At 37.8% G+C, this 27,541-nt stretch overlaps 2 protein-coding genes and 1 pseudogene across 6 annotated transcripts in view; 2 read left to right on the top strand and 1 right to left on the bottom strand.

The window, feature by feature from the left end:
• Positions 1-27,541, top strand: part of LOC147824921 (uncharacterized) — a 269,562-nt gene that overhangs the window by 74,022 nt on the left and 167,999 nt on the right. For 2 of the 4 annotated variants that reach the window (XM_087187901.1, XM_087187900.1), the window contains one exon: positions 11,009-11,096. The exons of 1 other annotated variant lie outside the window; for it this stretch is intronic. In XM_087187901.1, the coding sequence (XP_087044027.1) occupies positions 11,009-11,096 (88 nt within the window). Of the gene's footprint in view, positions 1-11,008; positions 14,615-27,541 lie in introns of those variants that run through there. One more of the 4 variants, XR_015441483.1, reaches the window with a different exon arrangement.
• The window catches only part of Rsph3 (radial spoke head 3), a 30,989-nt gene continuing 4,375 nt past the window's right edge, over positions 928-27,541 (bottom strand). The window contains 6 exon segments of the mRNA XM_021251968.2: positions 928-11,706; positions 12,096-12,182; positions 14,261-14,423; positions 15,158-15,361; positions 16,903-17,048; positions 20,243-20,384. Of these exon segments, the coding sequence (XP_021107627.2) occupies positions 11,402-11,706; positions 12,096-12,182; positions 14,261-14,423; positions 15,158-15,361; positions 16,903-17,048; positions 20,243-20,384 (1,047 nt within the window). The 3' untranslated portion in view covers positions 928-11,401.
• The window catches only part of LOC147824922 (E3 ubiquitin-protein ligase RNF115 pseudogene), a 93,762-nt pseudogene continuing 88,876 nt past the window's right edge, over positions 22,656-27,541 (top strand). The window contains exon 1 of the transcript XR_015441482.1: positions 22,656-27,541. This exon is cut by the window's right edge and continues 88,876 nt beyond it. The product of XR_015441482.1 is annotated as an E3 ubiquitin-protein ligase RNF115 pseudogene (transcript).

Here is a 27,541-nt window from a genome sequence, read left to right as displayed (position 1 = left end):
ACTTGTTGTGGGTAACTGTTGCTTCTGACCCTATCAGAAGAAGCTAGGCCAGGGAGAGGCTAGAATGTGCCCAGATAGTACCACCCAGTACTGCCACCGGGGCCCTCTAGGTAGTAGGTATAGGACCCTGGGAAGGAGCTGCCTATGGGTCTTTTGAAGCCACACACTGATTAAAGAATCATGTTCTCGGGGCTGGGGATTTAGCTCACTGGTTCTGCCACCTGCTTCGCAAGGGCACAGTCCCAAGTTCGATCCCCAGTACTAAACAAAACAAAACAGAATAAAACAAAGAATCATGCTCTGACATCAGTTGGCTGTCAGGGCTGGTCTGAGTAGTATATGATACTGTGCTGCAGCAGATCACTTGGTGCACCAGCCAGGGAGCAATAGCAGGTACAGTTGCCTGGGAGAAGACCAAAATCAAGAGACTGCTGGTCTGTGGAGTCAGTGGGAAACTGGGAATGGTAGGTTAGTTTCATGAGAAATGGAGGCAAGTCCTGCTGTGGAATGTCCTGAGAGGAGCTTGAATGGTCTTTCTAGGGTGACTTGTTTATTACCTGATGTGTGAATCCATTATTCATTGTGTGATGCTACTTTACATTTTGTAATAAACTCTTTTAAGGGCAATTAACTCCAGCTCCAGAAAAGACAGGTTAAACTCTGGAGTGCTGTCCCTGAGGCCTCTTTTGTGCCTGGACACTGCACAGCACACCAGCAACACCACAACAGGCCCTAGCCCAGTCTTCCTTCTCCTCTTCTTCTGCCTCAGGCCTCCAGCTGGTGCCTTCCTGCAGGTCAGAGCAGTGCCAGGCACTGGTGAGCATTCTCAGCTCGGGGGCTTTGGCCTAACCTCTGAGAAAGGAGTCCCATTCAAACATTCTGCAACATGACAGCACCATGGAGAACAAACACAACGAAACCCAGTAGCAGTTCAAAAGGACCTTTAAAGCACTGAACAACATAGTTTTGTTTCCACAAGATGACTAACAAAAATGAGGCATTACCTGACTTACTTGATAAAATTACTTTTGAAAGAAAATTTTAGATGCTATTAATAACAACATCTGAAATAATGTATCTTATTAACTCATCTCACTCACAAGAACAATGGGAGAATAAATTCAAGAAAAACCAAAGTCACGGGAAAGACCTCAAAACCAGGTCAGTCAACAGAAAAATATTACAAGTTATATGAAAAAAGTAAACTGAATATTGGTCATTTGGGCAACTATTGTTTGGAAACTAAAATATGACTTATGAAACGAGGTGAGTTATAAGTCTGGCTATCTGCAAATCAAGGAGTTAGGAAAACACAGAAAACAATTTAATGAATTATACTTGATATAATAGCTCTGTTAAAGTCCAAACCAAACTAAGGTCAACATTATCTGGCTAATCCTTCCTTAGTTTTCCATTCAACAAATATTTGTTGATCCCTGCTATGTAGATAACTGGAAACTCAAATATAAAGCACATTCTTGTCCTCAAGGAATTCACAGATGAATGGTAGAAACTGGCAGGTAAATGGTGATAACAGCAGGTGATGGGGCTGAAGCTGAGATGAGATGTACTCTGGCTGAGCAGGCCACGGGCAAGCTGTCAGGATGCCATTGGAGAATGGTGCAGACCACAGTGAGCTGGCTCTTGTGGCTTCTGAGGTCCCAGCTGTGTTCAGCTCCTCACAACACTGTGCCCACTAATAGGAGAATGGCTATTCACTGATTGATTCCTGTGACTGTTCATGGCATTGTCCCGATAGCCACCCTCTGGTCCCAGTATGAATGTGCAACCTCCTGTGGAATGGTGGAATATCCTGGTGGAATACAGGAGACCCCACAATCTCACAAGTGTTTTCATTCTTGGGTGTGGGTAACTGAGCTGACTGTAGTGACACCAGTCTCTCAGCTGTGTTTGACCAAAGAGCCAGGGAGACTTCCCAAGCCATTAAGACCCAATGGATTGGCCTATCTCCTTGGCCAGGTGGCTCCAGACAACAGGATCACCCCTGGCTTGGTTGGCCAGCCATGGTTCCATGTGCTCCTTGGATCAACACTACTTGGGGGGAGGTAGTACTTGGGAGGAAAAATCAGCTTCCCAAATTCAAGAAGATGATTGTTTATGATGTCCCCATAGATACCCTGAGCAGGCCTGGCTATATAATTTGTGAAGCCCAGTGCAAAATGAAAATGTGGGGCTCCTTATTAAAAAATTAAGATTTTCAAGACAGTGACAGCAGAGCAGTGAATCAGGTTTGAAGCTCTTATGAGTACTAGGTCCTATGTGGTGCACGGGACTGGTATCTATGACACTGGCTCTGGTCCATGTGGACACAAAAGTATTACGAGCTAAAAAGAAAAGTAAACAAAATGTGAAAACAGTAAACAAAATGTTGGTCATTTGGGGAACAATTTGTTCATAAACTAAAAATGTGAACTATGAAATGAAGTGAGTTATCAGCCTGGATAGATGCAAATCAAGGAGAAAACAGAAAACAGTGAAGAAGTGAGTTTGGTTTTCTAGCTCCAAGGGCTCCTGGTCTGTTCTGCTGCACCTCCTTAAGAGCTGTGTGAATGACAGGCCTCTGAATTCCATGGCTGAAACAGTAAGTTGATGACAGAATACACAATGAGCTTCCTTTAAATTTCAGGGGTGAACTGTGAGGAGATGCCACTTGTCCAGGACTCTTTCTCTGCAAACTGGCCTTTCAGAGATGGAGCTGGCCTCTAGGGAACACAGCCATTAAGATCTAACCTCTGCTCCATGAATACTGTCTCTAGCAAGGGGCTCATGGCAGTGAAGTTAATCCTGGTGGGAGGCTGAGTTACATAGCTGCAACTATCAGGCTGGAGTTCCAGCTTTGGAGGACTCGTGGAGGCCTGGTACTTCCCCTATCTTGTAGCAAATAATGTGCCTATAAGAATGTAGGGCTTAAGTTCCTCTTCTGGAGTCCAGTGTGTCCAGCTCTTCTCAGTCACACTCAGCTGACTGTGATGGGCAGCCAGGAAGCTCTGGACCTTCAACTACTCATTCTACCTTATCATCCCCTTCCCTGAATGCAGTACTGCCCGGGCCTGCTGTGCTCACTTCCAGGAAGCTGGAGCCCTTAGAAGGCTTCAAAAAGTGGGAACGCTGGAGCTGAGTACTTAATGGTGGGAAGTTTGTTCAGTAGCTAAATGGTGTGTGTGGGTGGGTGGGGGGTCAAGATGTGGAGTCTGTCCCAATGTTATTTTTCAGATCTAAAATATCACTTGGTTCTTTAATCATTTCTATTTCTCTCCTAAGACTCATCAATTATCTCCACATTTTGCATTAGACATTTTCTAGTATATACTTTTAATATTATTGTCATTTATTTTCTAACTTTTAAAAGTCATTTTCTTTGTGGTTGCTCTGGGGATTATAACATCATCTTATTTAATATGTTTCAGTTAATACTAATTTAAATAGAATATATTTAAATTATTATAATTAAATTGTCCTCTCATATCATTCTATTGTATCCCCCTCCTTTGTGTTATTACTGCTCTACAAATTACCTCTCCATAGATTAGAAGCCCATCAATACAGTGTTATAATGATTGTTTTATGACATGGTTATCATAACAGAAGAAAAATTACAAAGGAAAGCACATTTAAATTTTTTTATATTACTTTATCATGTGGATTTGAGTTACTGTCTGGTATCCTTTCATATCAGCATGAAGGACACCCTCTAGTATTTCTTATAGGGTGGTTGCTAACGATAAGTTCTCTCAGGCTGTTTTTTTGAGTGTGTGTGTGAGCTAGGGATGAATCAATTTTTAATTATCTTTGAATGTCTTATTCTTTCTTTCATTTTAAAGGATAGTTTTGCTGGATATAGAATTCTTGTGCAGCTTTTTTCTTTCAGCACTTTGAATATCATACCATTGTCTTCTGGCCTCCATGGGGTCTAATGCAAACTTAGCTAATATTCTAATTAAGGAGCCCAGGCACATGATGTGTCATTTTTGTGTTGCTACTTTCAACATTCTATTTGCTTTGTCTCTTGAGAGTTTGACTATGATGGGTCTAGATTTGGATCTCTTTCATGTATCTTAAGAGAGTATGTGGAGTTCACTGGATCACTTGGATATGAAAAATCAGTATTTTTCACCAAATTTATTAAGTTCTTGGTCAGGTCTTTTCAAATGTTCTTTCTGGCATTCTCTCTCCTCATTCCTTCTGGGAGTCCTATTATATACATATTGGTATGCTTGATGGTACTGCACAGGGCTGAAGGTCTCTTCATTTTTCTTTCTGTTCCATAGAATGGATTATCTTGTGTGTCTTAACCTCAACTTTGGGAGTCTTTCTTCTGACAGGTTGAGTTTTTCATTTTTTGTTATTGTACTTACCCTTCCTTCTTTCTTCTTCCTTTTTCCCTCCTCTTTTCCCTCCTCCCTGCCTCTTTTCTCCTCCTCCTCCTCCTTTTTGTGTTGTTCGGAATCAGGCCCAGAGCTTCCAGCATGCTAGGTAAGTGGTTGTTGCACTTTTCAACCCCTGAGTTTCATTTTTTAAAATGATTTCTATCTCTTAATTGATATTCATTATCTGGTAAGACATTATTCTCATACTTTAAAAATGGTTTTTATATATGTATTCCTTTAGTTCTTTGAACGTATAAAACCTAATGAAAGTCCTTTTTTTCTAATAAGTTCACAAGCTGGGCTGTAGAACATTTTTGTTAATTTTTTTTCTTTTTCATACTTCACTATTTTTGCATGTTTTGGAATATTTTTGCTGAAGATCAGACATTTTGAATAATCGTAATATTAGATTCTTGTCCTACCCCAAATGTGGGTTTTTGTTACTGTTTTTTATTGCTGCTCTTTGTTTAATGACTTTCCTGGAAAAAATTATGTGAGATTTGTATTCTTTTTTGTATTCAGCCACTGAAGTCTCTGCTCATGTTAGCAGTCAGTGAATGATTAGACAGAGATTTCCTTCCTTCTTTCGTTTATCTTTTTGGTTTTTGAGACAAGGTCTTGCTATGTAGTTTATCGCCTTGAACTCACTATGTAGTGCAGGCTGGGCTTGAACTCATGGCGATCCACCTGGCTCAGTCTCCTGCATGCTGGGATTGCATGTGTGCACTACCACACCTGGCTAGAGATTTCTTTAAATGCCTTGCCTGAATCCCTGTCTTCCACCCTTGGCTGAAGGGCTCTGTAAGGGTGTGGCATGCCTCTAATATTCTGGCAGTTTACAACTCTGCCTTAGCCTTCTGTTCCTGCTTGTGTAGATCCTTGAGGTCAGACACGATAAGAAATTTGAGCCTTCTCAGGTTTTCCTAGACATGTACAAAGTATTACTCATGCACTTGAGATATAGGCTCCCAGAAATACGTCAAAGCTTTTCAAAGCTCCCCATGAACATCTAGCTTGCAAGATTTTCAAGATTTTGTTTTCCAATCTCTTATTTGCTCTAACTGATATCTCCACTAAAGGCTGCTGTGGTGTTAAACAATTGCCCCGTTTGTTTGTTTTTTACAGTTGATTTTACTTGCTATTTTATTCATTTAATAAATGCATAACAAATGCTCTAGTGTTAAGACTTTTGTCAATGAGCAAGCTTGGAATCAAGCCAAATAAAGATAAGTCCTACAAGTGGCTTTTTCAGGGAATTGCCATATAGTCAAATAGTGACAACTGTTTGTGGAATGTGGCATTTTACGGAGTACTGAGCCTGTTCTGCTCCTTTTCGTAGCCACTGGACTGGTGGCTCTCAGTTATTGCGGTTCTGAGTCTGCTTGTTTTCAAGGCTGTTGTGGAGCTGAGAAACAAGGGAAGTTAAAATGCCATGAAGGTTACTGTTTTACTGAGATTTGACCATTTTCCATTAATAAATGCTCCCCATTGTTACAAGTCTTATAGTTTCTAGTTTATAAAATGCTGATCTGGCCAATTTTTGCCTCTTCTCTCATTGGTTTCATGGGAAGACAGAGGTCCTTACTGAACCACTATAAAAGTATTCCCTCCAAACACAATTTCTGTACTGGTATATTTCATGTAATGGTATAGTTAGCACCTGTTGAAAAATATTCAATTTTTGTCCAGATTGCCATACTTTTTGAGTTATCTCTTTTCTTGTATTTTTCTTGCCTCTTCTTTTATAAATGTTAGCTGTATGAGTCTTCTCTTAGCAGTCCTTCTCACCTCATACTTGTGTCATTTTTAACATGTTATGGGGTTAAGAATTAGCAAAATTGGTTAGCAACACCTTAGAATAGGCTATGAGGGCCCCCTGTGAAGTGTGTGGACTTTGTGACATGGTGACTACTTGAAAGTTATTTTGACCTTTCCTCTATGTTCTGGAGAATGTGGTTTCTAGATATCTGAATTTGGAGCAAGTGAGCTGGTGATGTCCAGAGATACTAGTCCCATAATACTCCTCACTAAATTAGATTATTATCTATAGCAGTATACCAAATTCTAGGATACAAATGAGGTACTTTGACCAAATAGGAATTTGAAGTTACTAAGATGGAGAGGGGGAAGCTTTAACATTATGCTATATGAAGAAAATTGAAAGAATGGTGATTTTTCATTGGAAGAAACTTGGGGGAAAAGGAGAAACTTATTGGGGTCTATGATTAGGCTGAGGTGGTTATGAAATGATTCTGTCTCCCTCCACCATAATCAGGTCTTCATGGTTGTGACTAATAACCACATGTTATAAATGGGACTGCTTTTGATTCAGTATACAAGAAATTCCTAGTGACAACTGTCCAGCAGTATAATTGACTAAGCATTTTCATTGGTCCAGCCTAGGAAGCCAAAACTAAATAAAACAGAATCATCACCTTTATGAGTAGCTCATAAAGTGAAAGGCTTATCTTCAGAATGATTAAAGAAAGACTAAATGATCACCTGTTAAGGAACCTAAATTGGAGAGAAGGATGGGTCTATGACTGTTGAAGTCCATTCTAAAACCAGCATTTGAAGGATCTGGCAACACCATACAGCTAGTTGATAACTCCAGGGCGAGATAAAATATTCAATGGGAGTCTGGAGTCTCCAAGAGATACAAGATATTTTTGAACTTTCCCCATCAAGCTCTCTAATGATCATGAAATTATGTATGAAGCTGGTGACAAGTTAACTTTGCCATGGGTTTTTACCGACACCTAGTGGTGAATATGAATATGAATATAATCTAAAATAGAAGACTACAGTTAACACAAATTGTTCACTTTATAAAAATCATGAATGAATACAGTGATTAAATGTATTTTCAAGTATGAACTATATTTTAGAAAGGGAATTAAATTGATTGAATGTTACTTTTTTCCCCCATTAAGTTTATTGGTACATTTTTGGTATAAAATACAGTTACACTCATCATTGGGATCTTGTACCATTACATGAGTATCTTGGTTCTTATTTTTCTTCCCCTTCCCTTGCCCTCCCTTCACCCCCTCCACCCTTCCCTATTTGCAAAGACCTTGTTTCCATTTTTTTTTCTCTTCTCATATTTTTTCCTTTCTCTTTTTTCCCTTCCCCTACCCCTCCTAATTCCCCTGCTCTTTTAGACCTTTTCTTTCTGTTATGCAATATCAGTTATACATTTTTTAAAATTACAATATTAAGATCTAAGAGACATTACCACAGATTTTACAGAATTTAAAAGGATATAGAAAGCATATTATAAAAATCATTTTGAAATAAATTTGACAACTTCTAAGAAGTACTTTGGAAGACAAATTAATGAAACTAACTCTGGAGGAAATATAAAATTTGAATAGTACCTATCAAAGAAAGTATATTCCTAGCTTGAAAACCTACCTATATGACAACAGCAGGCTCATAAACATTTTAACTGATACATTATATCAAACAATTAAAGCAGAAAAAAGAAGGAACACTTCTCCCCTCATTTTAGGAACTCAACATTGTGCTAATCCTAAAACTGGATAAAGATAACAGAAGAAAAAAGTATGAACATAGATAGAAATTTGTTTAACAAAACAAACTATTGGAAGTCAGATCTGGCAGTATGTAGAAAGTGGTTTTGTTATAGGGACAGCAGTGTTGGTTCAGCATTGGAAGATCCACCCCCAAAAGTCATCATTTTAGCAGAGGAAAGGAAAAAGCCATATGATCCTGTCAGTAGTTGCAGAAAAAGTACTGGACTAAATTCTACAGCTGTTCATGGTAAAAGCTATCAGGAAACTAGAAGTAGAACAGAAACTTCTCAACAGATTAAAGACATGTACTCCATACTTCCAGTGAGAACGCCTTGTATGAATGGAAAAGATACAATGCTTTCTCCTTCAGGTGGGGAACAAGGGCGCTTACTCTTTATCTGTCCATTAAACTTTGAAACCTAGTCCCCATCAAAATAGTCTGGCAATAAAATGACACAACTAGGATAGGATTGGCACAGCAGAAGCAAAATCTTTATATGTAGATGAAATGATCATCTACAGAGAAAATACTAAGAAATCTCTAGGAGCCCCTAGAACTTGTACTTGAATTTAGCAGGATTAGAAAACACAAGGTGTATATAAAAATTCAGGTCTGTGTATACTTGCTATAAATGAAGAACTGGATATTGAAATTTAAAAGTTACGTAGGAGTACAAAGGACCTAGAAAAGTTAAAAACAAAAACAGTGTTGGAAGACATTTAGTACCTAATTTTAAGACTTCTTCTAAAGCTACAGTAATCAAGGCAGTGTTGGTGTAAGGAAAGACATATAGATCATTTGAATAAAACAGAGAATCTAGAAATAGAACCACACGTATATGGTCCACTGAGTTTTGAAAGATTATTTAACATTAGCATTTTATAGAATATAAACTTGATTCAAGAGCCGAGGAAGAGATAGTGTTTTCAGCAAATGGCACTAGAACACCTGGTTTCTGTATATAAAAAATTAACCTCAACCCTTTTTTTCCATACATAAAAATAACTTGAAGGGATCTATGAACCTAAGTAAGAAAGCCTAAAAGTATAAAACTTTAAGAAGAAAATAAGGGAAAATATTTATGAATTCAGGGTAGGCAAGAACTACCTAGGATACAAAAAACATGATGTATAAAAGAAAAAATTGATAAATGAGATTCCATCAAAATTTAGAACCTTAAATGACATCATTAAAATGAAAAGTAGTCCTTAAATAGACCATATTTACAATGCATATAACCTATGACCAGAATATATAAAGAACTCTTACAGCTCATTAATAGACAACCCAGTTAAAATGTAGACATAAGAAGATGATAAATAGCCAGTACAGCACAAGGAATGGTGTGCAACTCTAGAATCAGAAAAATACTAATGAGTACAATAATAAGATTGAATTATACACTCATTAGGGAGATGAAGTTAAAAGTTTTAAAAGCCTTGTCATGACTTTTTCTTTTTGTTGGATTTAATTTGTCACGCCCAATGGATTCATTCTGCTGGGTTTCCTGGGGTTGTGATCCTCATTGTCTTTTCCTAGGGTATTGTCTAAAATTTTTTGGAGTGCTGGTTTGGTATTCATGAAGTTCCTGAGGTGCTCTTTATCATGAATGTATCTTATTTCTCCATCAATTTTGAAAGATAGTTTTGCAGGGTACATCCATCTGGTTTGGAGGCTGTTTTCCTTTAGGGCTTGAAATACATCACTCCAAGCTCTTCTTGCCTTGAGGGTTTGCATTGAGAAGTCTGCTGTGATTCTGATGGGCTTTCCTTTGTATGTGATTTGTTTCTTTTCTGTCACTGCTTGTAGAATTTTATTCTTCTGTTGGATTTCTGGAATCCTAACTCTTATATGCCTATGTGTAGATTTTTTTTTTGATTAAGGCTAGCTGGAGTCCTATATGCCTCACTTATCTGTATGTCCAGTTCTTTTCCCCTCCTTGGGAAGTTTTCGGCCATCGCTTCTGTGAACAGTTTTTTTTATGTCACCTGCATTCTCTCCTCTTTCTTCATTGACTCCAATCAGTCTTATGTTATTCTTCTTTGCATCACCTAGCAGCTGCTGGATTGATTTCTCATGTTCCCTTTCAATTTTAAAGCAATTTTTCTTTTCCTCATCACTAATTGCAATCTTATCTTCTATATGTGAAATTCTATCCTCACACTGGTTCATTCTGCTGCGCAGACTTTTGATGGAGTTTTTAATCTCTTGGAAATCTGTATCTGTTTTATGGATTCCATTTATTTCCTATGTTGGGATTCCATCATGTTCCTCAGATCCTCTATTTTTTTATATGTGTCCTCTCTAGATTTATTAATCATGTCTTGCACCATGAGCACAATCTTTGCTGTTATCTGAGTAATTATTTCTGATTTCATTTTTCCCAGATCCTCTTTTGTTGCCAGTTCAGAGAGTCCAGGTGGTTCAGTATCAGATTGTTCCATCTTGTTTCCCTTTGGGGTTGCTGTAGGTGATCTGGAAGTCTGTTTTTGAGGCTTGTTTATGTGTTTTCTCATTTCCACGGCGGGGGGGGGGGTGCTTCTGGCGCCCATGCAGCTCATCTTCTCTGCCCTGGGAGCCTGGGATGGGAGCGGGGGAGCTTCCTTCCTGGTTCTGGGACCGGCTGAGCTTCTCTACTCTAGGAGCCTGGGATGGCGGCGGGGAGCTTCCTTCCAGGTGCTGGGACCAGCTCACCTTCTCTGCCCTACAAGCCTGGGATGGAGGTGGGGGAGCTTCCTTCTGGGTGCTGGGACCAGCTGAGCTTCTCTGCTCTAGGAGCCTGGGATGGCAGTGGGGGAGCTTCCTTCTAGGTGCTGGGACTGGCTCACCTTCTCTGCCCTGATTGAATGTTATTTTAATCTTTCAAATATTTTATTCTGAATTTTAAAGTTCCTTGAAGAGTTGATTTTATTTACAGCAAATCTTCAAGAGGTGTTCAAAATACATGGTTTAAATTTTAAAAATGTTTAAATTAAAAATGTTTAAATTAAAAAAAATTATTGCAGTAAAAGACAAATTGTTATTAATACTTCTCATTTTGAACATACTTATCGCATTGTTCTTGCCACTTTCTGAGGCAGGCACAGCGGCACTGAGCTAAATCCCTGGCCCATCTTACCACTTTCTGAAACAGTTCTGGAAGTCCACTTTGATGAGTGTCTTTATGAGGTACGTATGATCAAATATCTGGTGAATGCTACAGTTGAGTGCCATCAAAATTAGGAGAATTAAGTAAAATGTATTTGCTAGTTATATACAGTGGTAATGGGAAGCTGGACAATAATTCTCATTAGAATTAAAATTATAGCCTTTAAATATTGAATAAATGAATTAAAGTGTCATTTTTATTAATTTTATTATTTTACTGCGTTTGATTTACTCAGTCCATAGACAAAAAGACATGTTGACTAAATACAGTGCAATTGCTATAGCCTGTGGGCCTCTTGCATCATTTACCTGGCTGTTGATCAGTTTCATGGCTCCGATGCTCCTCCTGGTTCTTCTATATCTAAGGATCTCCTCCTTTCTGCTTCTTCATCCTGCCCTAAGAATTCTTCTTGGGATGGTGGCCCTCTTTCATTTGATGTTGTTTGCAAGTAGTCTGTGTCTGCTAATGGCCTCTGGCCCTGAGATGTGCTTATCTCGTTGGGTTCATAGCTTGCTGTGAGATCTTTCATTGTTCCGGGAATATCAGGCCCATCTTCCCATTTGGAAGGTGGGTGTGTATCCTTACGCTTGTAAACATTCAGTCTCTTTTCAACCACTTCACGAATCAACACTGTAAAGTGCAAAAGTCATTATGATTTTTCATTTTTTAGATAAGTTATAGATGAATATAAAATATTCACCAGGCCTCTCCCTTTCCCATACCATAATCTTTTATAAAGTCATCATATTTAACTTCTGTAGCAATTAATGCATTGACTGTAGGTCACATTCTCTGCCTGTTTTAACAGAATATCATTTATAAAGTAATGACAGAGATATTAATATTGATAAAATTATAGAAAATAAAAAATAATATTGAGGGTAAAAATTTGTATCTGTATTAATATAACTGATAGACTGAAAGTTTAAGTATTAAAACTGTAAAATTAATCTTTCTTCAATTTATTCCTTCTATAGAAAAGTTTAGAGATGACTTTTAAATAAAATATAAGAACTTACTGTCAAGCACTGTTCTTCCTACTATGCTGTAATCTATGGCTTTTTCAACTTCATTCATTAGCCATGGAAGAAATCCTATCTCAATATCTGTAATAAAAAAATTTCACTGAGTCATTTTTTTTTTAAAGACAGGGTCTCACTATGTAGTTCAGGCTAGCTTTGAACTCACTATGTAGCTCAGGCTGGCTTTGAACTCACAGCGATCCTCTTGCCTCAGTCTCTTGAGTGTTGGGATTACAGGCTTGTACCACCACACCCAGCTAAATTTTTCTTTTTTTTTGGTACTGGGGATCAAACTTGGGTCCTTGTGCTTGCACAGCAGGTGGTAAAACCACTTAGCTAAATCCCCGGCCCTCAGCTAAATTATTTTTATTAATCATTTTAAAGCAGAAGAGGGTGCTTTGCCCCCAGTATAACAGATTCATCTGTATTGTTTTTTCCAATACAAAATGTTAAGTAGACTCATATAGTATAACAAATGCCATATTCTGTATGTCCTGGTCAAATTCCTTTCTATTGCAATAGAAATATTCTCAAAATTATGAGGCCTTCCTTGGAGTCAAGGATGTCAGAATTGGCTTCATAGTACAATCTGAAACAGATTGTGGAGGCAGAAGGAAGACATGGATCTGGGAGAATTCCAAGGAAATATGATATAGAAATACTGAAATTGAGCATTACCAGTACAAAGAATGCCCTCATCAGGGCCTAATGGAAGCTAATGGGATTCAGAAGATGCAGATTGGATGCAGGCCAAGGGCATTCAAGAAGGTGGCTTTCATGAAACGGGTTAGAAACTAGGTGTTTCCATTAGTAAAGAGTTTGCTCTATCTGAAATGGAAATCTATTGTGGAAGCATTTAAAACATATGGTCTATTATGATATAACACTGTAAGTTTCAAAATAGCTTTTTCAGGGGAAAGAATCTCATTGTTATTTTTTAATATGATAACAATGGAGCAGATGATAAAATATTATGTTTGTTATTATAAATATTTTAGTCTCAGGCATGAATTTCATTTGCAAAAATTTAAATAAACCATAATAGAAAAAAAGTTAATGATCCCTGTGACTAGCAGTAAGAGGCCTAACTAGAAAATAAGACAGTGTGGTAGCACAGAAAGAAGAGTGGGCTTGGACTAACACTTCTGCTGACTATTTGGGAGCAAGGCTTTAACTTCTCTGTGCTTCACTTCGTACTTCTGAAAAATGTGAAATATATCTGCCCTGTCTACCCCACAGGGTTACTGGGAGGATCAAATGATATCACTTATGAAAAACACTACATAAATTGGAAAGTCTGATATAAATGTAAATTAATGACATTGGTTTATAATCTCAACTCCGTGTATGGAATTGAATATGTAACCGGTGAAGATTGACATTACTAACATCTACCTCAAAATACTGTTAGCCAATGAGGCAGGACTTGGATACAAAGCACTGGAAATGTAAATGCTATCTACATTAAGGATGGTGGCAGAGAAAACATGTTCACTTCTTTTCCTTCACTTGGCTAGATTGGCTAGAAGAGTGGGCTTTGAAGGGAGGCTAATAAATGGCTATCAGGCTGTGGGCTACATCAGGGTGCCTAACTCAGTGCCTGGAATAGTCTAAGTATCTAATTAAATGGATCAATGATCTCAGCATCTGTCCTCAAAGGGTTTTAGATTGAACAGAAAGTCAGCTGAGAAAAGTTATAACAACTATTACACAAGCACAGTACTTTTTACATATAGAGGACTTTGTTTATACAAAGTTTCATATACTGTAAGATTTCATTTCACACATGAGGAAACTGGAGGTCCAAAGTTAGTTAATAATGAAGTCAGGATCAAACCTTATGTTTTTGACATAATGTTCATATTTCTTTCTACTATCCAATGTTGTATGTCTCAATAAGAAATGCTAACATTTTAAAATCAAGATCTTTATGATATACCTCTTCAGGAATTTGTAATTTTAGTTTTTTAATAATACATATTTATAGAGTACTATAATATACCTCTTCTTAGTAACAGTAGTTATTTAAAACAAATACAATTAATTTTAGTTTCAGAAATAGAAAGATTCTAATTCAAAATAAAGATGGGCAAGAAAGAAATTTGAACCATTATAAGGATGCTTATTATAATAGAGTTAAACTAACAAAAATCTCCACAAACCTCTTTTAATGGGATCATAAAAGTAGCCACTATCTCTGAGACTGCTAAAAACAGATGGGAGAAGGTCAGCCAGGTAACGCTGTGCAAAGGCACAGGCAGCTACCTTCTGTGCTGTCTCATTTTGCTTGTGTACTATATCCCACTGCTGCCGCTTACGACGTTCCTGCCAAGAGTAAAACATTATTGTGGACAGTTATTCAAGTAGTATGTTTTCCTCAGATCCCGACTCTAGTGAAGTACATAAGTCAAAATATTTGGACTTATCAGAAAAAAAAAAAAAGGACAGCAAAGCGTCTATAAAGCATTCATAGTTTTCATCAAGATTTTGAAGAGTTACAACTACTGGGTACTAAACTCAGAAAGATATAAAAGCTGGAGCTTGATCTGGGATTAGAGCATTTGCCTAGCATTTACGAATGGGTTGAATTGTGCCCCTGCAAAAGAAACAAAACAAAATGAAACAATGGAACTTAATTTAAAACTGATTTCCAACTCATTTTCAGGGAAAATAACTTCAAAATATATATGCTTGTTTGAATGCTATCAAAAGCATAATGATAGTTATTTACAGTTGGTTATACATCTTCAATTAAAGAACTTAAAGCAAAGATCTAAATGAGAGTTCTGACAAATACTAAAGGTTTTTTTCTAACAGATTTTCAAAGATCTTTAGCTTTATGACATACCACGTGTAATTTTAAACATAATATACATAAAGTACCCAAAAGACTAAAGAGGGGTAGAGGACATGGCTTAGTGGTAGAGGATGTGAATGGCATGTGAAGACACTGGGGTTCAATCTTAGGAACAACAACAACAACAACAATAACAACAACAACAACAACAAAAAGTATAAGACTGCCTCAGAAAGAAAAACAGAATTCATAGACTCAATACTTTTTCTTCTTGGTGTCGTCTCTTTTGCTCTTCCAGTCGCTGGACTTCAGCCAATTCAACATTTCGCATTTCTTCATAGGCACACTGGCGGGCCTGCAGGTTGGCCAGCTCTTCTTCTTCCATCACTTCCAGTAGGGACTGCTCAATTGTTTTGCCCACCAAAACTTCTAACATTGGTTTAACTTCAAGATCAAAGTCAAAGAGCTAAACAGACAAGAGAAAGCAACATTTTAATCATGAACTAAATGCATATAAAATTGTGAAGAATAGCAATAGCATTATTGTCCCAGTTACTGAGGAGGCTGAGGCAAGAGGATTGCAAATTCTGGTTAGTCTGGGGAACACAGTGAGACCCTGTCTCAAAATAAAAAACAAAAACTTAAAAGGGTGGGGATGTGGCTCAGTGCAAGGCCCTGGGTTCAAGTTTTACAAAAGAAGAAGAAGAAGGAGGAGAAGGAGAAGGAGGAAAAGAAGGAGAAGGAGGAGAGGAAGATGAAGAGGAGGAAGAGGAAGAGGAGGAAGAAGAGGAAGAAGAAGAGGAAGAAGAGGATGAAGAGGAGGAAGAAGAGGAAGAAGAAAAAGTAGAAGAGGACAGGGAGGGGGAGAGGAGAAGGGGAATAGTAATAATAGGGTATTATAATAAATGTTGTCTATGTGCCAAACACTGTACTGGTACTTGGTTTCTAATTCTTGAAACAACTCTGCAAGGTACACAAAACAGCATTTTATTTATAGGTAAAAATCTATTAAGTCAAAGTTATGAAAATGAAACCCCATGCATTTATCAACATGGACCTTGATACTCAACAATTTTAAGATCAAACTTTAAAACCAAAGGAAAATATCATTGTCTTACTCTTTGCCTTTCCTACTTGATTTCTTATAGGCTGTTTTTAAAATAACAGTGTGATGAACTAGAGAAGAATAATGGATATTTTAGCTGGGTATAATAGAGTATATCTGTAATCCCAGCTACTTGGGGGACTGAGGAAAGAGAATCTCAAGCTCGAGGCCAGCCTGAGCAACTTAGTGAGACCCTGTCTCATCAAAAACAAAACAAAACAAAACAAAACAGAAAGAAAGAAAAGAAGAATAAAAGGGTGGGGATGTAGCTCAGTGGTGGAGTACCCCTGGGTTCAATCCCCAGTACCACATATATATAATGGATATTTTAAGCGACTTTTGTCTAGGGTTTAGAAGTAAATATGTAGCTTCTGAAAACTTATTTTATTCCCCAATTTCAATGACAATCATTCTAAGTTCCTTCAAGTTTTAGATCTTACTTAGGTCATTATGCATATAATCAATGTCTTCTTTAATTTAATAAATTTGTCTATTTATACATTCCACATTGATAGGAAAATATAATAAAGATTTAAAAACAGAGATAGTATCTTTATAAAAGTAATGTAACCCATAAACAACCTATACTATATAGATCTAGCCACCTCCAAAAAGCCCCACCTATGACTATACTTAAACATTTAAGTACATAAAATATATAAATATTCTAAAAATATTTCCAATAATTTATTTTTTGCAAACAAAGAGGAAATATCAGAACATGTTATTTAAAAACATTTTTGGGTACTATAGGATAAAACTATTAAAAATAACATTTCGAAAAAAATCCAAAAACTAGAATTTTTCTGATTTTGAAGTGGTTCTTGCCTATATTAAGCTTTACCTAAATCCAACTTTACCTCATTTATAAAGATAGAGGGAAGTCAAAGGAATATACTTACCTCTCCTTCTAGTATTTCAGTGGCCACATCTTTGTTAGTTTTGGCAGGAATAAAAAGTGGTGTTGGTGGTCTGTCCAGAAATGCATCTGTTTGGCATTCCATATCAACTTCTATTACTCGGTCAGCAATTTCTTCAAGGTATAATTCTAAAGAATAATGTCATAGACACTGAGTTTGACATTCTGGTCTACTTCAAACATATTTGTATTTGAAATTTCAGCTCTTTCAAAATAGAATTAAATGAATCAGAAAATAAGTCCAAGAATACAATGGACCCTTGACTTATGACCAGCCTGATATATGAACAACTTGGATTATGCCCTGAATTTTAGTTTTAGCTTATGACCAAAGTCTTGAGTTACAACTTGAATGCTGGCTACTTGTGCTTCCAGATGGTCTTGGATACAGATTTAACCCTTAAAGAGTTCTAGAAGGAACATTACAACATCCTTTCCTGTATGGGATTAATTGAGAAATCCTGGGCCAATGTCTCTCTAAGGACACTGAGATCTGCCTGTATATAGGTGAGAGACTTTAAAGGTGGTATAGAAGAGCCTGAGCCTACAACTGACCAACCTGAGCTACAACCAGCCCTCAAAAATGAATTGAGTTCATAAGTCAAGGGTCCACTGTAACTGTGGTTGAATATGGGGTTAAATTCATCTCCTGAGTTAAGAGTTTCACATATTTGAAAGATCATAGAGTCAGTCTGGTTAGAAAATTTACTGAATGTCTAGAAATTACTGAGCTTTGCATTAGAAAACAATGAAAGAAGAACATGAGGATGTGAGGGAAATCTGGCTGCAACATCTGTCACCACACTGATTGCCAGGATTGATTTGGCTGATCTGGCTGGCTAGGCCAGCCACCTTCCTCCTTTACCACTCCACATGTATCCCTTCCAAAGTTTCATGCTCAGTGGAAGAGGACAACCACCCACAATAGAGGAAGACCATTTCCTTGGTCAAGGGTATATGAGTAGATATGATCCCCTGCAACCACCCCTGATAGAGGAGAACCATTTCCTTGGCCAAGGGTATATGAGTAGATGTGCTCCCCTGCTAGAACCTCCAAACAAGCTCTCACAGAAGAATATGAGACTGTAGGTGTGTATATAGGATGCAAAGGGTAATAGGCAATTACAAATTAATGATACATATATGTAATTGAGCCATAAGAGACTAAATGTATAAAGATTTGATAACCCTGGATTAATTAAAAAATTCATACAACATGTCATGATGTTATTTGATGTTCACTCTATTCTACAGATTATAAACAGCTGTATGAAAACAAATTTTACATTAGGAATGACTTATGTGAAGCAGGGGTGATGTGGTATCATGTGATGCACAGGAGTGCTGGAGTCAGATGTCAAACACAGGACCCAGGCAAGATACATCCTCTCTGGGCCTCAGTTTCTTCATGTATAAAAGGGATTACAATAACTTGTGGTATGGAGTCTTTGCCATAATAGATAAGGTACAGAGGCAAAGGACTTGATATAATCTCTGAGGAAATACCCAGGCAAAAAGTAGTTACCATATCACTTAATATTCTGATGATATAAACCACAGAATGGTTCTCTTCCTTTCATCTTTACTACAAAAATAACCCTGATGAATCTGATCATGATCTTGGCAGGGTACAAGGGGAATCTTAAGAAGTTATATTAGTTAAAGTAAAATATCAAGTATTGTCACATTACCAAGAATTTGGTCAACAACACAGCCAAATCCTATAGGTCCAGGTAAGTCTCGAAAAAAGAACAGTGAGACAAGTAGAAAGTCCTGGCACCTGCCTCAGAAGCACCTGTGTGTCCTTAGGGACCATGCAAATTGAAAGGAGAACAAAAGAGGCTGGTATGAAAGGTGGATGACTCATCTACCAGTGGGTTTACTCCTCTCAAAAGACAAATAAAAGCCAAAACAGAATACATTGTTCTCCTCTCCTGGAAATCCCAATGAAAAGAACATTGTTTTGAGAATGAGGAAAAAAGGCACTCTTCTACATTGTTAGTGGGAATGTAAACTGGTACAATACTATGGAGATCAGTATAGAGATTCCTCAAAATATTAAAGCTAGAAATTCTACTTAGTTATTTCCCTTTTATATATCTTTTCAAAAAGAGTTAAAGTCATCATCTTACAGTGATACATACATATATATTGACTTTGTTACTTTTCTTGTTGCTGAGACAAAATGTCCAACACCTACAAGTTAAGGGAGGAAAGGTTTATTTAGCCCACAGTTTGTAGACGTTTCTGTTCATTGCTGGCTGCAAGGCATGGAGAGGGACACTGCAGAGCAGACAGGCAGAAGGCAGCAAGTAGCAAGTGACAAGCAAACAGCAATGAACACAGCAGCTCTTTCTGTCCCTTATATCATATCCAGGCTACCGTTAGGGCAGGTAGCACTCATATCCTTAACCCTAGCATTGGTGAATCAGTCCCAGCAACACATTCTTGATCCCAGTAGCACACACCTGAGATCTAGTCACCTCCAAAAAGCCCCACCTATGACTGCACAAGGCTTTGGGGGGACATCTAGATACAAGCCATAACATCCATGTTTATAGCAGCATAATTCATAATAGCTTAATCTTGTAAGCAGCCTACATGTCTATCAACAGATGAATGGATTAGGAAAATGTGGTATTTATATATAATGGAATAATACTCTGCCATGAAGAAGGGCAAATGTGAGTCATTTGTAGGAAAATATATGCACCTTGCTAATGTTAAGTGAAATAAATTAGACACAGAAGCTCAAATATCAGATAACTTCTCTTATAAAATACACCTGAAGTACTTTTAACACCCACCCCCCCACCAAGAAAAACCAATAAGAAACAGGTAGATAGATCTTTTGCAAATGGAAAGGGAATCTAGAGATGGTGGGGGGTGGGGTGGAGAGGAAGGGGAATAAAAAAGAATTAAGACATCTTAAATACATGTACATAGTCCCTAAGATGAATATAAACATTGCATACTACAAGCACGTGGTAATAGAAAAAAAGAAAAAGAAAAGAACACTGATTCATACAGGGCTGCAACAAACAATCCTGGTTTGAAATAGTGTATGTGAAAAGGGTGAAGAAAGAATTAATTTGGTCCTAAAACTCTTATTTTAACCCCAACTCACATTTCCAGCTATCTCCAATATAATAATAATATATAGTTTGTGTATTTGTTTCAGGAATGAATTTCCCTGTTGTGGGACTGGGGAGGACTGGAGAGCACTAGAGATATATAAATAACATCAAAGCTTATTAAAAATGAACAGACACAGACAACTAAGTAATCCCATGAGGCACATGGCCAATGGCATAATCACACACCTGTCTGCACATCCACATGCTTCCTCCCTTCTACAGGTTCTGGTGTCCGTGGTTTAAACTGATCTTGAGCTTGTTTTTTGGCAAGAGCCTTCTTCTTAGCCTGCTGCTGTCTCTGAAGGTCTACAGGATCAGGCTGCCCAGGCTGAGGGGGACAGAAAAGGTTTCTAATATGTCTCAAAGTATGTAAGAACTGCTATTCCACAGCGAATCCTGGACAGTAGTAAAGCATATGCTATAAGAATGCTTCTTGATTATCAGTGACTTGATGGTTAAAATTTTATTGGAACTTTGTCAGGTAATATGCAGGTGTCTGAGAAAGCATAAATGTTACTTTAAGTATGCCAGTGACTGGGGGAAATGGGTGCAGAATCCCATCCAATTACACGCTTTGCTCACTCAAGCGTTTTTGCCATCAAATCCTCTGGTTCCTAGTAAAACTGACATAACTATTCTGTTACAATAAACTTTAATGAATACTTAAGAAATTGAAAAGTAGGATTTTCAAAATCTGAATTTCATCTGAATAGAATTTCTTTAAAAAATGTATTAGCTCAGAGAAAACATTCTGAAAAAGAAGCCTCTCCAAGGCTTCTTATTAAAAAAATAAGCTGACTAAGGGGTTGTAAATATAATTGTTCACAGCAGTTCTGCAGAATTTGGAGGTTCTATTTGATATCTGTATCTTATTTTGTAGCCATTCTCTATAGCATGCTTGTCTTATCTCAAGGTAAATTGAAAAGAGAAGTGTGAAAATATTTCACATGAACAAACACTTAAAAAGTAGAATTCTAAACACATTTTAATTGAAGTGACAATGTAGTAATGTTAACACTTTTTAAAATAAAGAAACTATGATCCCATATCATTTAAATGCAGTGCTTTTGAAGCTGTGTGATACCATACATGCTTTATATTATTGTTCTAATTTATCTATCAAACTTTTCCCCATGTTTGCATTATACACAGTAAATGAGAGCACTATCTCTGAAATTCAAATTCCAGCTTCTCAATTTATTAATTACTAGGATTAGTAAAGCTTCAACTAACAACCAAAGTTATTTTAGACAGTTTTCTCATCTGCACAATGAGAATACTAAATCTACCTAAGGTTTTGGTTATAAGAAACAAATCAGATAACAGTGTAATGAGCTTAACACAATATCTGACATAGAGCAGTTCTTCCCTACATCATTATCATATCTTTTCATTATAAAATAGTAAAACCACATGACAGAAAAGAAAAAGAACTGCTCATAATTCAGTTTTTCTAATATAATTGTTAGTATCATTTTGGGATCATTCAGTGAAGACTTCTTTGTGTATTCATTCTATACTATTATTAATACTGTTCTTATTAATTTTCATTTTCTTCATAGGATAGAATTATAAATCTCAGTTCTCAAAAGAGTAGGGAGTTAAATACGAGAAGTTCATTTTAGAAATATATTGGCCAGGGCTGGAGATTTAGCTCAGTGGTTCCAGCGCCTGCCTCGAAAGTGTAAGGTCCTGAGTTTGATCCCTGGTACCAAAAAAAAAAAAAAAAAAAAAAATATTGGCCAGTCAAACTGTTTCCTGGTCTAGTTAAAATACCTTTAAAAAGGTTCTGTTTTGGAATAACTCACAGGAGGTTACAAAAATAGAGGAGTTCTGTGTACCCTTCATCTGGCTCCCCCAATGTTGACATATTATCTAATATAGCACAATACCAAAGTGAAGAAATAAATATGGGGAAAATATTGTGAACAGACCTCATTTGGTTTTCACAATTGTAACCTGCATCGATTAGTATCTGTGTCTCTATATGTGGTTGTCTGTGATTTTACTCCATATGTAGACTCATGAAACCACTCCCGCAGTCAAGATACAGACCTGACCCATCACGGCAAAGGTGCTCCCTTCGGTGTCTTTTATGTTTGCTTCCAAGTCCCATCCCCACCCCTGCCCCCTTGGCAGCCACTATTGTGTTCTCCTTCTCTACAGTTATTTAAAAAATATTTTTGTTTTTCATCGACACATAGTAATTGTGCATATTTATGGAGCATAGGGTGATATGTCACTACATTTATGTAATTTCTAATGATCAGATCAGAGTAATTGGTGCATCTACCTTTTTTTGGTATTGGGAACATTCAATCCTACATAACGATGCCTCCATAAAACACAAAGGGACAGGATTCAGATGGGTTTACTGATAGCTGAACTCGTGGAGGTACCTGGAGGGTGGCCCACAGAAGGCAGCCTCTTCACCCCTTTCCATATACCTTGCCCTCTCTATCACTTCCATCACTGTTCATCTATATCTCTTGTAATATTTTTATAATGTCCGGCCACACTGAGGGGTGGGAGCGGAGGAGGCCACCGCAGCGGAGGTAGCGGCCTGGAGTCAGTGGCCGGCTGGACTCTCGGAGAGCCGCGGCTGAGGAGAAAAATGGCGGAGGCTTCCGCAGCTGAGGAGGATGCGAAGGAGGAAGTTCTAGCCGCCCACCGGTTTATCTGCCACTTTTGCAAGGGCGAGGTCAGCCCCAAACTACCGGAATGTATATGTCCCAGATGTGAATCGGGGTTTACTGAAGAAGTGACAGATGATTCCAGTTTTTTAGGTGGTGGCGGCAGCCGGATAGACAATAGTACTTCAACACATTTTGCAGAGCTGTGGGACCATTTAGATCAAACGATGTTTTTCCAAGAATTTAGACCATTTCTAAGTAGCAAGCCACTGGACCAAGATAATAGAGCCAATGACAGGGGTCACCAAACTCGCACTGACTTCTGGGGACCAAGTCGGCCTCCAAGGCTGCCAATGACTCAGAGACACAGGTCTCGAGGAAGTACTCGTCCTGACAGATCTCCAGCTATTGAAGGAACAATACAACAGATCTTTGCAGGATTCTTTGCAAATTCTGCAATTCCTGGATCCTCACATCCTTTTTCTTGGAGCGGGATGCTGCACTCCAACCCTGGGGACTATGCCTGGGGTCAGACAGGGCTTGATGCCATTGTAACCCAGCTTTTAGGACAACTGGAAAACACAGGGCCTCCCCTAGCTGACAAGGAAAAGATCACTTCTTTTCCAACAGTGACAGTAACTCAGGAACAAGTTGATACGGGTTTAGAATGTCCAGTATGTAAAGATGATTACACAGTTGAAGAGGAAGTCTGGCAGTTACCCTGCAATCACTTCTTTCACAGCAGTTATACTGTGCCATGGTTAGAACTGCATGACACATGTTCTGTATGTAGGAAGAGCTTAAATGGTGAGGACTCCACTTGGCAAACCCAGAGCTCTGGGGCTTCTGCAAGCAACAGATTTAGCAACAATAGCCAGCTACATGACTGATGGACTTTCTGAAACTAAAGACCACACCTGAACCAGGGCTGTCAGAAATAGACTTCTTACCATAGATGTAAACTGTATCAAAACAAAAAAACAGTAGATGGATTTAGGAATCACATAAGAAACCCCAATCCATAATATTAATGCAATGAGTGTTTTCTTCTCTAAATTTAAAGTTAGTATCTATAAAAGGAATTGTATTTACAGCCAGATCCCTCTTATTCCTGAATTCAGTGTGGTAATTTTATAAGTATGAAACTTAAGTACATTATGTGGGTTTTCCCCTGTCTGAATAGAATGAGTTCCTTGAAGTCTTGCTAGGGTCCTGCTGTATGTCATGTTGCCTGGAGATGGATGTTTCTACTTCCTTCTCCAACCTCTGTCTCATCATTAGTGTATTTAAATTACAGTAAATGCAGGGGAACCAGAGCCCTAAAATCCTGATGATATAAAGTCCTTTTATCTTAAAAAAAAATATATATATTTTTATAATGTAATGGAAAATGTAAGAAAGTGTTTCCATGAGTTCTAAGTGGGTCTAACAAATCAACTTAAATCAAGGAGAGCGTCATGGGAACCCTAAATTACAGCAGTTGGTCAGAAGCATAGGTCACAAACTGCTTGCAAATGGCATTTGAAGCGGGGGAGCTTGTCTTGTGGACTGAGCCCCTAACTTGTGGGATCTGATGCTATCTCCAGAGAGAAAGCTTTAGAATTGAATTGAATTAGAGGATACTTAGTGGATGTCCACTGAGGAAGCTAAATAATTACTTGTTAATGTGTAGGGGAAAAACCTCTGCATACCTGAGTTCGATCCCCAGTACCAAAAAAAAAAAAGAAGACCCAACAAAACAAAACAAAACTAAACCTCTGCATACTCGGGGTCACAGAGGGGAAATATTTGTGTTTGGTGTGACAGTGGACAGCAGTTAAAAAAACACTTTTGGTTTCATCTGTCTCTTTAGTAGTATCACATTATTATTCTTTTCATGTTTTCCTGGCTACAGAGCCTATAGTTATATCCCCTGATATTCATTCCTGTTACTTGTAATTTATGTCTTCTCTCTTTCTTTTTACCAGTATTGCTAGCGGCTTATCAATCTCATTTATCTGTTCAGAGAACCAATACTACTTTTTTCCTTATTTCCTTCCTTCAGTCTGCCCTGGGTTTGCTTTGCTCTCAATTATCCTGTTCGTTGAGGTAGGATCTTAGGTTATTGATTTGAGGCCTTTCCTTTTTTCCCTCCTTAACTACATCCCACAAATTTTGATATGTTGTCCTCTTTGATCTATGAATTATTTAGATATGTGTTGTTTAATTTCCCAGTGTATTAACATCTTCCTGTCATCTTGTTATTGGTTTCTAGTCATTCTGTTATTATCAGAGAACCACACTCTATATGATTTCAATTCTTTTAAATGTATTTAGATTTGTTCTATGACCTAGGAAATGGTCTATCTAGAACACTCCTCCTGACAGCTATGATATGTTGGTTGATGAGGATATATCTATATCTATATATGTATATATATATATATATACTTTGGTCTAAGGGATGGATGTTGAAATCGTTAACTAAAATTGTGGATTTGTTATGTCTTTCTTTTAGTTCTATTAGATTTTGCTTCATGTACTTAGAAACTCTCTTGTTTGGGACCTGGGAATTTAGGATTGCTGTATCTTTTTGACATATTGTGACCCTTGTTTTTTTTTTTTTTTGGTACCACGGATCGAACTCCGGTCCTTGCGCTTGCGCAGCAGGTGGTGAAACCACTTAGCTAAATCCCCGGCCAATGACCCTTTTATCATCATGTAACATTTCTCTTGTGGTCACAGTCTTATCCTCTGAAATCTACTTTATATTAATATAGCCAAAATGACTTTAAAAAATTGTTTGCATGGTATACCTTCTTCCATCCTTTTACCTTCAATTTACCTATAGTATTGTAATTGAAATGATTTCCTTACAGACAATATATAGTTGAGTTATAGTTATTATTATTATATTATTGTTATTATTGTTATATCTGGGAGCTACTTTTATGTGCTTTATGTAGAAGATCATTTACTTTTAATTATTTGTATGTTAGGGCTTAGTCTGCCATTTTTTGTTTTCTGTTTTTCTTCCTCTTTTTCATTTCTGTTTTCTTTCTCCTGCCTTCCTGTGGGTATAGTGAATGCCTGTGATTTTATGTTGCCCTGGGATAGTTTTAAATGTAAGTTCAAATTCCTTATACCTGAAGCCAGGCTCAGGCACCCTTGACATAGTTTCCAATGCCTCCCTCTTCTGGGTTAGCATTAGGGTTTAACAGTCTTGCTTTTAGGACTGGCCTCATGGTTCAGGTGAGAAATCTGCCGTCATTCAAATCATTGGTCTTCCTCAGTTAACATGTCATTTCTATCCAGTTCCTTTAAAGATCTTTTTGCTTTTAGTTTTCTGAACTTTGATTCTGATGTGGCTTGGAATGGCTTTCTTTGGGTTTATCTTTGGGGTTCACTTAGCTTCTTTAACATGTAGATCTCTCATCACATATGTGAAAATTTCAGGCAGTATTTCTTCAAATATTTTTTCCATCCCATAGTTTCTCCTGTTCTTCTGGGATTCCAATAACATGAATGCAGATCCTTTGTTACTGTTCTTTAGCTCCCCCTAAGGCTGTCTGTGTCTTCCCTACCCTTTTTCTCTCATTTGTTTTCTCTCTAGGGATTGAAGCACTGACCAATCACTACTTCATTCAACCTTGGTCCTCCTTGTCACTACCGGACAGAACTCAAAATTCAGGTCCCTGCTGGCTTTGTTGACACCACCAGAAAAAGTGGGGCACTGACTCCTGCCATTTCTTACTACCTTACTGCCCATGGGTGAGAGTAGTTCAGCTTCCCACTCCACCTTTGTTGATGCCACCTCAAGGAGGAAGCAGAAGGCTGATTTGCACTGCTTTGTTGCTGCCAGGTGGGGATGGAAGTGCAGCCTCTTATTTCCCTCACTGACACTAGGGGGAGGAGCAGCTCAGTTTTTCCATTACTGTTTGGCTGGAGTAGGGGTAGTGTTATCAAAAGTATTTTCTGGTCTTCAAGGCTGCCACTTTCCTAGTCCTTGGCAAGAGGGAGCAGGCTTTTCTTGGGGTTGTTCTTATCAGTGGTTTAAGATTGTAGGCTTCTCTGGAGGCCTAAACAGAATAGGCAGGAGGCAAAAACAAAACCCAGGGACTCATCACTGTGCCATTCCTTAAATTCCAAAGTCTCTTGTTTGCTTTCTTCTCTGCACCTTTCAAGTCCTATGCTTGTTCTGTTATTCAACCATTTTGTTTGTTTGTTTTTTGGTTGTAAGAGGGAAGGAATGTGTGAATTCCTGTTTATATGGAACTGGAATCTCAGTGCAGACTTTTAAGGTAAGGTGCTGATTAATTAACTAAAAAAGTGAGGGCTGGGGATTTAGCTCAGTGGTTCCGCTGCCTGCCTCGCAAGTGCAAGGTCCTGAGTTTGATCCCCCATACCACAAAGAAAAAAAAAGAATATGATTCTTCTTTTCACTTTTGTTCTAAGTATGTCAGTACTAATAAAAGAAATGCTGAAACATATATCCAGATCCCATATTTCCTCTGACCCTGATCTTGTTGTACCAGAATTGTTTAGAGAAGTTTATTAAAAGTTCATATTCCTGTGTCCTAACACTAAAGGTTCTAATGCAGGAGATGCAGAATTGGGCTGAACCTTATATGTTTTTAATGTTTTCGCAGTGATTCTGTTGCAGAGTCAGCTGTGGGAGGTACTGCTTCAGACTAACACTCCATATATGACCATCTTGTGCTAGGTACTTACATGTCATATACTGCTTATAGATTAACTATGTTTCATTTCTGTGCCAATAAATCACTAACCTTAATCTGATACTTTTATCATTTTAAAATATACAAATCAGTGGCATTAAGTACATTCACATTGTTCTTTGGTTATAGAACCA

Source organism: Heterocephalus glaber, unplaced genomic scaffold, assembly GCF_053883595.1.
Source record: "Heterocephalus glaber isolate CG9 unplaced genomic scaffold, H.glaber_assembly_v1.0 deba00001523, whole genome shotgun sequence".
NCBI lineage: Eukaryota > Metazoa > Chordata > Mammalia > Rodentia > Bathyergidae > Heterocephalus > Heterocephalus glaber.
Note: the sequence above shows the minus strand (reverse complement) of the source record. Positions and strands in the feature narration are given on the sequence as shown.